At 34.8% G+C, this 12,507-nt stretch overlaps 1 protein-coding gene across 1 annotated transcript; it reads left to right on the plus strand.

The window, feature by feature from the left end:
- The first annotated feature begins 2,288 nt into the window (after positions 1-2,288).
- Positions 2,289-12,439, plus strand: LOC144427327 (uncharacterized). Its single transcript, XM_078116380.1, has 13 exons — positions 2,289-2,357; positions 3,825-3,879; positions 4,145-4,335; positions 5,636-5,717; positions 6,477-6,647; positions 6,857-7,051; positions 7,140-7,322; positions 7,901-8,092; positions 8,776-8,957; positions 9,212-9,374; positions 9,581-9,838; positions 9,942-10,132; positions 10,832-12,439. The coding sequence occupies exons 1-13, from the start codon at positions 2,331-2,333 to the stop codon at positions 11,165-11,167; spliced, it is 2,226 nt and encodes a 741-aa protein (XP_077972506.1). The 5' UTR covers positions 2,289-2,330; the 3' UTR covers positions 11,168-12,439.
- The last annotated feature ends 68 nt before the right edge of the window (positions 12,440-12,507 follow it).

Raw genomic sequence — 12,507 nt, forward strand, 5'->3', positions numbered from 1 at the left:
CATCGTGCCCGAGGGTGTGATAAAGAGAAAGAGGGAGCTGTTCATAGCGGGGGCGTTGTCACTTCTTTTTTTATCTTTCAATTATTACACGTTCGCTTTGTCTGAAAAATGCCGATGCGGCCGTCGGGTGACAACTCGCGGCGGTTTATGTAGAACTTCTGCCCAGAATTGAAAAATTCCCGTATGGAAATCTGAACCGAAGAAGTGAAGAGTGTTCTTGTTGGACACGTCAGTGGACATAACGATCGTTTTGCATTTTATGCTGGCACTCTTCTTCTCTTTGTTGTTCTTGTTCTTTGACACGCTTTTAAAAAGTCGCTTTTCTCTTTGATTACTGGACCAATTGCTCTGAAATTCTCAGTGGTTGAAAATAAAATTATTCTTCAAAAGGCTATTACTTTCATTCATTTCAAACGTGTCCATATATTTGAGCATAGCTCTCTTGTTTTATTTTTCATTGTTTTAGGCTAAGCAAATACAAAGTATTCATATGGATCATTTTGCTCAACCGTCGTTGCATAATAGTTGTTGTTGCTTAGTAGCATATCGCTATCAAGCCTGCCTATAACAGTTTTATATTGTATAAAAAAAAACACCAGCCCGGGTGATCTCGCATGTATGTCTTGGAGACATGGACGAGTCAGCCTTCGCACTATCATTGGTCATTGTCTTTCAGTTCGGAGCAGACGATAAAGAGACTTGCTTGCTATGATTATGGCTGGCCCCAACGTTATCATGTCGGAAATGTGATATATAATTCCACGACGAGAATGGTATAGGTCTTCTTCTTTTATTTATACTAAGTCGACAATTTACCAAAATATTTGCATGAATGGCCTTGTCCAAATAAATGCATTTTGTATACACCAAAAAGCTGTATTGTTTTGATGATCCAACCCGTGCTTCTGATTATATAGCACTAGAATGTGTATGTTATAATGGAACTCTACCCTTGTTCAAATTCATGTTCATGCATTAACATGAACATTCTGTATTAACTTACCTTCACTCATAAGTATACAAGTTACCCAGATAAATCGTATCTTAGACTAGAGTACCTGGGCTCCACTGAGCAGTTTATATTTTTTGAAATTAAAATTCAATACCGACTGAAAAATCCGACTGGCGAATTCGGTTAGTTGAAAGAACCGTGTACCATAGTTTCGCTTTGATAAGAAAAATGGTGAAAATATGTAAATATTGTATATAGTAAACAAACATGAGAGGTATTAATAGATTGACACCGAACCTAGTATTTATTTTTTATGCTTATTTAATTGAATTGGGTGGCAACTGACTCTGATGACCTCCAAAGGTCGTATCGTTGATTCCCAGTCATGTACCGGAAACATCTGTTTATTTATTTTGTATATATATATATGTATGTATGTATATATTGTTTTCTTGGTTTGACAAAATGAAATAACCCTCTCTCTCTCTCTCTCTTCGGCAAATTCTCTGGCACACGATATATATAACAAAAATCATAAATATTTTGAAGGCATATCGACCAAGGATTTCTCTCTGTGAAAATTCTTTGCACCCATTGTTTATTATGTCATATATTAGCTATAAAACAGAAACACATTTCACAATCTTGTTATCTAACACATTGGTTTAGATATATCTTTATATTTTGCACGGTATACAAGAAACGTCACGGTATATGAGTAGAATTGACTTAGTGTGGTATTACCCTACAACATAAATATGCGATATAAAGGAACTATGCATTTACGCAATCCCTCAGAAACAACGTAATTCGTTAGTAACCCTGAAAGTTGTAGCACCTTCGTATACCTGTGTACATTTTCATCCACACATATATATGAATGGTTGGAACGAAACCCCCACAATACCTTTTTTTGCACCTCAGAGCGCTTGGAAATATATCTTAAGCAGGCAACGATTAGTATTAATTAGGGACAATAGCAATATTCTCAAAATTATTGTGTGAGATTTTGACAATTTTTAACACAGTCCAATAAATAAATAGGTACCACTTGTAACATAGAAAATTGACTGGAAGCTAGAGACCTGACCATTTGTATCCTTTATTATGATGACGGAAGTTGGAAAAATGAAGACAAAGAAACAAAGGCCCATTGTCCATAAGCTATGTTCGGGAGAAATTACATTAACGATTTCCATGAATTATAGATACATCTTTTGTGTTATTTTTCATTCATTTTTTTCTGAAAATCGCCTGTTATATATATATATATACTCGAAGTGGTCATTAACTACATGTAATGTTATAAAAGTGTCTGGATCTGTCAACACACGGCACAGCCAGCCTGCTATTCCAGCTGGACAATAAGATTCAAGATATGGATTATAAAACATCATTTTATTTGGTAAGTAGGTTTTTGTTCCTGCTGAAAATTTAAACGTATTTGTGTATTTCGAATTTAAGTTTTTGTTAGTTGATTTGATTGAGTATAAGAAATTAATTTCGCTATCTGATAAATTATTTGTATATTATTTGTTATTACTCATAAACACTTCGCAAACAAGTATGTTACACCTAAGCCATTTAATATTCGCCGATGCCAATTATCTATTATCTGATGGCTTTTGACAAAAATATTCAACACCCAACTTACGGAATTTATTGTCATGTATTATAATATATAGGATTGAAAATTTAGTAAAACTTGATAGCTTTGTCTAGATTAAAATTTGAAAGACCAAAATCCACTAAGAAGTCAAACTATCAATATTTTTGAGTAGTTTTTTCATTTCAGCCAATTTGCCTATCACGTTCATTAATATAGTAAGCGTATTATATCTGATAATATGATTGGGTGCCTCAATTTAAAGACTCACTGCATAGCTCATTGGTACAAATCAGTGATTCCGTCAACACAATAAAGACGTTCTCGTCTGTCAACGAAATCTCTAGGTTCCCACATGAACTTCCACTTCGTAGACGCACTCAAATTCGAAGTCAGCGTCTATTATCTACTGACATATATATTACAAGCAAAAGTCTCTATATAGCTCAGTCTAAAGTCGAAATGCTCGCATCTTTTCTATCGGTAGTCTTTCTGGTTTTACTGGAGGGTTCGTGATTTTTATACTTGTAAATGTACATGTTCCAAATTTAATTAGGAAAGAGTTTCAAGGTTAGTTTCGTTGGTAGAATCTACAAACAGATAACCCTTTTTCTCATAACAATTAATGTCTCCATCAACAAAAAAAAGAGTGAAAGTAGGTAACCACTCTGTATGTCATTGTATACTCCTCTACGCCTTAGTGAATGCTCGATAAGATCGCATTTGCTAGAATTCAGTATTTTCAATCTATGGGTCACGATTCAAAACTCAGTCGTCTGAAAATCTGCTTATCTTTCGGGTGAATTTTATTGTTTAAGCTATATTTCGTATTGTAGTGTTTCTTAGTAGTAATTGCGTACCTGGGAAATATCACAGTTCAATGTTATATTTCGGCAGCAGCAGCTAATTTGATTAACTAAATAAACCCAACCCACTGATGGGAAACAAGCGCAGCTTTCTCAGTAGTGCAACTTTGAATCAAATTTCTGTTGAAATATTTCATTTAATTTTGCGGGTATAAAAGCAATACGTGGCATTTTGTGTGAGAGTATATCATTGAGTCGCGAGATTATACTAAATTTATTCTATATAAAATTTGGGTCGCCTGATAAAAAGATTGCGAACCACTGCGCCAGATAACATCTCATTAAATATTACAAGTAATAGAGTGCAGTACATATTTTGTAAATGCGAGGGCGCACCCCTCGGCTATGTTATCTCGACTGATTTGTGCCTATCAAGTTATTTATCCTGATTTATTTTCAGTCAATTATTTTGGGGTTTTCTCTGATCATGAAAGGGCGATGCACCCATACCTACGGTAAGTTGCAATCTATTTCTTCATATTTAAAACTTTGAACATTCAGTACAAAACAATCTTCAAAACAACAGTATTGAATTGGAGATACGTTTGCTAATATAGTTATATCTCGATATGTCGTAGTACTGCACAAGAATTTGAAAAATGTCAAAATATCGGAAAATATGCAAACTGATATATATATATATAGCTTTTATGTGCAGGATGTGAGACATTCAAAATGTTTTATTGTGTGAATGTATGTTGATATTTATGTTATTTGCAGCCTACATATTTTATGGAAAATATCCAGATGGAGAATTTGATCACAATGTTTTTGGAGCATATAAACCATGCAGTGATCAAATGGATTATTGCCATATATTACCTATTCGAGGAAACATCACGTATTCACCTTTACGATCTGCGGCGAAGTCGATATATTATCCTGATGAATGGCCCAACACCATAGCTTTGGTAAGCCTTTGAGCGATGTGATACCTCACCTAAAACAGAGTAAATAATGTTATTGAACTATTCCTAATGACCAAGTACTGTAAATATGGCTTAGCTGTGATAATTGACGTAATTATTGCATTACTGATTTTCTCATTACGCTGTCCTTATATGTTCAAACTGTTGTCCAGTGCAAATTATTCTTTTAATGGACCACGTCTGCATTGATATACAGTATATCACTGCAGCACTGAGTACCGTTACCGGTACCTACCACGTTACCGTATCTCGTTTAATTTAATTTTAGCGTCACAGATATTCCGTCTTCCTATTTAATGCTACAAGATTTTATTACCTGTTTTCTTCGCTTTCAATATCCACCGCGTCTAATTGAATGCCAGTGTTACGCCTTCAGAATCTGACGTTTGTTGCCGACTGTTAGACAATGCGCATCACAATAGTATTGTTGTGACACAGTCCATTAATGCCATCTCCATGGTTACCAAGTTAATGGTGTTCAGAGTCGTGTTTTATTGAAGTGAGCGACTGTTGATTATAGCAGATTGCCTCGAGATATTGTATGCATTTTATTTTCCAATTTACTTACACTTGATTCGACTTTTTCTCCCTTATAATATAGTGTCCAGAGTTATTTTATAGGTGCCGCTGCTCGATAACCACCACTGATTTCCCGCGTCCTTTTCATCCTGTAATATGGCCTATTTATAATTCATTGCCATTTGCATGTTTGCGCCTATTTAAACTATGGTTATATAAAAAACTACTTATTACTGAGTGTTCGCAATCAGGCTATCTCTAGCCAATGTATACAACACGTATCAGCATTTCAGACCTTTATCTACCTGATTAATTAGGGAATACCCTACGAGTTATCCGGTAGGATGGGATTTTCAAACCTGTACCGGTGCATTTTATTCTTAAAACATAACTTCCGAGTTTCCAAATTAAATTAGAAGACGAATCTTGGGTGTCGCTGCTCGATAACCAAATTTGGTTCCCCGCGGCTTCCCTTCCCCAGTAGAATTATGTGTTAAATTTTGTTTATCTTTTGATTTTGTATGTTATTTTTTTGCCGGTTGGAAAAAATAAAATTGACTATGACTATGATATCTTACCACCTCTATAACAAAAAAATTACAATCCAGCAATCGTCATTAATCCAGTTTATTTGAAGATACGCTGTCACTGTAATACTTCACATGCTGTTTCCAACATCTCTCTCCTAAATGATGTAACAATGATTATTTATTGTAGTTAATGACAATTTTTGTGAGTAATATGCAAATACCCAATTTGACAGCAATATTCAGGCTATCCTTGGATACTTCTTGATGTCAACAAAAAACAGATTGAAGTTGGCGATATGACCTACACTTTTGAAGGTGAGAAATTCAATTCCTACTTACAATTCTAATAAAATAACAATAAATTTTAACGCCGGTGTTGATTTGACTTACGTATATATATATATGACTAAGGAATAATGAATGACTGGGCGGCTATTAGCCTTCTTAGTCCTTGAAACGTCCGCACTAGGCGGGGTCGCAATTCCGAAGTCTCAATGACCTACAAAGGTCTTGCATACACAACTCAATGTTTAAATAATTCACTGCATTGTATTTTCGATAAAAATTAATATCTGTTCTTTTTATTTAACTTTGTTTTGTGGAAATAAAATCTCTCTCTCTCATTGTCGCGGGGGTCAAAACACACCGGGAATTTTAGCCCAAACTTCTTGTAATGGGTAAACATTCTGTTTATATCCAATCTTCTTCATTTCAATTTTCTATCCATGACTTATTTTAACATTCATGTGGAACGTTGCGTCAAATTAAGAAGACATGCCCAATATTGTCCCAATGTTTTTTATTCTGATTTGATTGTTCCGGGTTGTAACCTAAGCGCATAGTTTAAATCCTACATAATAATTTGCTCACACACTTGATTATTTTGTCTATTGTTCGTTTCTTTGCTATTTTTGTGAGTGAGATATCCAATATGGCATGCAACGACGTTGTCGCATCTGCCTTCCTGCTTTTGGAATCACACACATAGTACAGGTTTTTTGGTTGGCTTATTATGTCAACTACCAAAGTTTATCTTCAATCAGTTTCAGTAACTACTTGAAATATTTATTTCAGATTACAGCCCAATGTGGTACATTGATTCATATTATCATTTCTCCAATGTCAAAATGAGCCACATAGATGCGCAAAGATATTGTGAGGGTCTGGACGGATATCTCGTTGTCCCGAAACACGGTCCTTTGAATCAGTGGATCAATGGCAAAGTTTCGGGATCAATGTGGTCAGGTATGCAACAGGAAAAGGATTAGTAAGTTATTTAGATATGACGTCTGGGAGCTCTCGTTGATTCTTGCTGTTCATCATAATAAACGCCAACTCAAAAGCAAGTAAAAATAACTGTATTTCATCCAAAATACTCAAACAAAATAATTTAGCAACGAAGGTATATTAGAGACAAAATAAAACAATATTCAAATAATAAATATTACATTAAGGTATCAAATATATTAATGAAACATGGATGTATCACGTCGGACAAGGCAAAGGTATTTGGTTCAATGAGGCAGAATTCATCAAAAGCAATGTACTTGCTCCCGGGGGAGATGGAAGTTGCATGCTAATTTCAATGGGAAGTATGAAATGGTCAAGCGAAAGTTGCAGCAAAAAATTGTCTGTAGTCTGCAGAATACGTGAGTATTAAGAACCGTTCTTGAAATGGAAAGATGAGAGGTGTGAAGTTACAAGTTTCATGACCTGTTATCAGCTAAATCTTTTCAGACGAACATCTGAGATACGGACACACAATGATGGTAGTTTATGAGAAATACCGAAATTACACAGAAGCTTCAAAAGTTTGCACTGATGCCTATGAGTTTCTCGTGAGACCGGACTCCGCCAAAAAACTGAAATGGCTATCGAGCATAATCAAATTTTATCAGCATTCTGGACTATTCTTGATAGGTAATACTATTATATAAGTCAATATAACTGTCCTATAGAACTATAAAGACTTAATGAGAAAATGTAAGAATAAGAGATGAATACTGTGATGATTTCCCTCATTGATTGAATTACATTTTTATCGTTGATTAAAATTTGTTCAGGTTATAATCACTACACTGTACGAAATTGCTCTGGCATTCATCTGAATATCTGTGAATATTTTCTGCATTGAATACTTAGCAAACATATATTTATCATCTCGAGTAGACTATGCTAGCAACATTATGCTTTATTATAGATGTTATTAAATTTCGACATTTTTTTGACAAAGGGGATCGATCATCCACGTATTGTGTATATACTTCGACATTGTTATGTTATTATGTCGATTGTTGCTATGTTATATTTTGTACTTCAAACATATAATTATCAAAAGATAACAGGTACATCTATACATTGTAAGTTTTCAATGTTTGTAGGAGAGTAGATAAAGAAGTACGGTTATTCATAATTTGTTCCTACATCCTAAAAAAGTACGGACAAATAGTTATATGAATGTATATATAATAATATATTAATATTTTATGAACCAATAGATGCCCTATACAATATGGAAACAGAAGTTTATGAATCCACTCAAGGAGATGTTATTCTTGAAGAAATGTGGGCACCAGGACAACCAAACACTTCACTTCACTGTGTTGTTATGAATGTAAATGGAAAGTTATTATCATTCGACTGTGATGATGGTTATAATGCACAATTCATTTGTGAATACAAGCATATAAGTAAGCCAATATACCTTTTCTATCACCGTTTTCTTAATTTAAATAATGTTTTGCTTCACATCTTTAATTTAATTTGGCTGCTTGGCTATAAAACATCTGTGTTTTAAACAAACAACCTATAGATTATTAAAGTGGCCCAAACCCAAAACCGCGGGTCACATGGGGCCCGCTGTATCATTGTCTGTGACCAGCCTCCCATATGCTGATGTACGTCCAAATTGATGATAAATGTTTCTTCATAAAATAAACGAAAAGATCTTTTAACACGCTAACAAATGTGATTTTGTTTGGGTAATTGAATAGTATGCTTGCCTAAACTGGTCCAAAAGTCAGTTATTCGATTTTGGCGCCCTTGAATGACTTAATTGATTGTATCTCTTCCTTCGGAAGTAGCGTCTACACAAATAATATACCTAGTACTAAAATATAAGAGTGAAATGGGTGAAAATTTTGATCAACTATCAAAATAAAAACATGGTAGAAGGGCCCTTACTTTAAACTGCATATCCTCAGTGTGGTAAATGGTCTATGCCAAACTGGAGATAAGCTGGTCTTCTCAAAAACATAGTACAGTAGCACATTCTTCTTATGTGTCAATGACTTATTGTTCAGGATGTTTTGCAACGTTGTGTTTCGAAGCCTTTTATACATAAATATAAAATACTATATATTTATTATTACAGAAGATAATTTTGTCGCCGTCGTTGACAACAAGCGATATTACTGGCATAATGATACTACATTTCAATCTGTTGCTAGTACCAAGTGCGAAAGTGATGAAGGAGGAAGTCTTGCTGAGGCATCACAATTGTGGCAAATCATGACGTTGGTATCAACATATGCAACAGATTATGCCACAAATAAGGTTAGAGAGTGCAGAGTCATACATGTGTTGCATTACAATGTTCATTATAATGTTCATTTTGACCTATGCAACGTTTCGCTTAGCTGATTAGCTCAGCTGAGAGTCGGACAAAAAGTCAAGTGCGTGTCAGAATTTAGTCTTCTTAGGTTTATGAGAGTCCCATCCATATCTCTATCCAATTTTACATTAAGCTTTCAATGTTGATGATAAAATGTATTTTACTGAACTTACACTTAACTGTTATTTCATGACAGACGTTTTGGTTGATGTTAGCCGGCGGATATAATATTCAAAACGGCATGGTTGTTGCAAATGATAACCGACCAAATGACATGTGCCCTACGTTTCGAACGCTTCATATCCCAACATTTGAATGGAAAAATTGTAATACAATACATCATTATTTGTGCAGGAAAGGTAAACTGATTTTCTAAACTTTCAGTATCTCTTATTGAAATTGATAATTCGTTTTGATACCTGCATGTATACGTGTTGTCCGTTTTACTAAAATCTATCATTTTATCAGAAAGAGTAGTTTTTTTTTATTAAAATATCAATATATATATATATGATCTTATAAATAATTCATTCAATGACATCTTGAAAATCCCTTTATGTTATAGAATACAAAGAAGTAATTCCCGATGAAGACCAGAGTCTTTGTCCTCCTGGTTTTATGAGAGCAGAGGAAAGCACATGTTTGCGGGCATATCACGAAACAGTGGAATGGCATGTAGCGAAGACAGTATGTGAAGCAGATACCGAGCAACGTGGATCCTTAGTAAAATTTCAACACAATCATCCTCAATCTATCCCCGTGTTATATTTCATGAAATCACAAGCAAATACGGCTGATGAACAATTTTGGGTTGGCATGTGTGGTCAGTATAAGTATCTATGTTTATCTAGTTTATCCTATGTTTTATCGCATAATAACGCCAATTAAAATTTACTTGAACTGCTTTTTATGCACTAACTTTGAAGGGTCAGAAAGCAGAGGGACATACCTATTTTGGACATCAAAAAACGCGACATCCGACGATATAACGACACCATACTATGCAATTAAAGGAGAGTGCCTTGCCGTGAGTCCGCTGAATGCAGATATCAATAAATACAACACGTTGTGGAGGTTGTATAATTTCGGTTTCGTGTGCCAGCAGGAAGCTATTATGGTATATGTTTTTTGGTGTTTTCAATTCCATCGTTTTTTTAAACTAGAGTTGTACTTAATGTACATTCGCTTGCAGTTCGGAAATACGCTTTTTGAAACAGTCCGAAGATTCTGGTGGATGTTGTAGGCCTATTGTTCTTCTCGGACCTCGGAATGTGTTTTGCTGTTTGACAAAAATTTAAAAAATGTCCGCCATATCATTGCAGATATCAATTTACATTTATAAGGTGTCTAGCATCCCACTGACTCAGGCCCAAACAGAAAAAGACAAAATGACGTTCTTTTGACATTTTAAAGTTTACAGTAATATTAGGTGAAATAATTTCTCTGGAAACTTGCTGACGTTAATGGCACAAAACAGCAGAACATTTGTATTGATCCTTGTAAATATAGTAACGTTACAAGTTATGGACGAGCCAATCTGAATATACAAAACCATATTTGAAGCAAATTTCAGTGTTCTATCACACCCAGACCCAGCAGGCTGACTGACAATCGTTTAAAAAGTTGACATAATTCGTACGATCAGGTTTTTTTAATGTCAAACAATAAAACATTTATGTTGGTTTTAATAATATAGCATGTGAATATGATTTACAAAAGCTACAATACCCCGACAAGAGGCGTGTTGTTTCTAATGTCTTAATATGTAATTATTGTTTGATATATCTTCATTTCGTTTTTTTTTCATGAAATAAAGATATCGGAATACAATACATTGAACTTAACGGAAGAATCTCATTTATATGAAATGAAAGCATTTTTTGGAGATGTTGAGTTCTGTCCAGAGTCATACATGAGTTTTGGAGATCATTGCCTGAAATTTCCAAATCCTACTAAAGTCACATTCGAAGAAGCTCAAAATTGGTGTTACGACAGCAGTCATCCTTCGTCTATTGCTGTTGACGATTCGGAAATCAAGCATTCAGTCATGTCCAAGCTGGCACATGCATTGAACTTCACTGTTGCTGAAACGTATAACTTTATTTCTATATATGTACATAAATACAATTACTCATTACACATATACAAATGACACAACTTTTCACTTACAATTGGTTGTTTTCCAAACCGTCACCAAACCTAAATAGCACCTAGGACTTAGGACTAGGTCATGATCACTGCACTTAAACATTTCGGAAAATAATATCACCATTAAGTTGTTTGATTTATACCTAAATTTCGGAATCACGACTAGCTAAATCACAGAAATACTGTAATTTTCCCAACCATGCATGAAATTTGCTTGAGTGAAAAATTTCTTTGAGCGGCCTCTGAAATATCAATTTCCCCGTAACCTATGCAAATGCTGAACATAAGTAACGAAGGGAATAGGCCGCGAGACGAGGCCGTTTATCTTTCAGTTTCGTAGCGCACATAAGGGAACTACCTGAAAATGATTTTAAAATGTTCCTTAGAAATTCAGTAGCAAATAATGACTTGTTCCCATTTCCGAAAGTTGCGCGTTTTACGGAAAAGCTGCTTTTACTACAAAAAATATGCGCCACGATCTGTCCTGTATTCTCTGCTTTTCCGGTATCATGGGCCAATGAACACAGACTTCTGCATGATGTAACAATTACAACTGGTCAGCTGTAGGTGGATCCCCCGTGGTCGAATGAATATCAGATGGCGTATTTGATTCAGAAAACAATGGCTGTTTCTGTAATGCACATTTGTGTGAAAGATGGGAGAATAATCAATTTTACTGATGTTAGTTGGTCTAAATTCATAGAGTCGACAAGAACCTGGGAAGCAATGATAAGTTATGCCGAAGTTGAAAGAAAGTAGCCATAGGGCATTTCAGATTGTGATATACAGAGATTCAGTGTAGATATAGTCTGGTATTCAGGACTGTAGTACATCAGATAAAATGTCGTATGTATGAGGAGTATTAGTCAGTATTTAGTGGTATTTTTACACTCATGCTGTTCTAAATATGTTTTTCTTCCTCATTTTAGATACTTTACTACGAAAGAAAACGACAATGTTCCACCAATCCAACCTAACACAGGCTATAATCCCTGCTGCTATCAGCGCTATACCTGTAAGAATAAAATGGATCAAACAAGAAGTCTTAAAGAAAAGTGTAAAGGTATATGAGATGACAACAGTTGTAAACAGCTTAGATGGGCTATTCATATTGAAATACTTTGGCTTTCTTCTGCACTTGAAACCGCTCATCTCGTAAAACTGATGTTGGAGGACTCGAAATTCATTGAGTTTTTTCTCAACTATGAAGATATTTTGAAGTTAACGAGGCATTAATAAATAAATCTGAAGAATTTGTTTGTTCACTGTATGAAGAGGATATGAAGAATGTAAATGATACCAGGGCACGTCTTTTCAAAACTGGCAAACATATGGATTATACTC

This window comes from Styela clava, chromosome 9 (genome assembly GCF_964204865.1).
Source record: "Styela clava chromosome 9, kaStyClav1.hap1.2, whole genome shotgun sequence".
NCBI classification, from domain to species: domain Eukaryota; kingdom Metazoa; phylum Chordata; class Ascidiacea; order Stolidobranchia; family Styelidae; genus Styela; species Styela clava.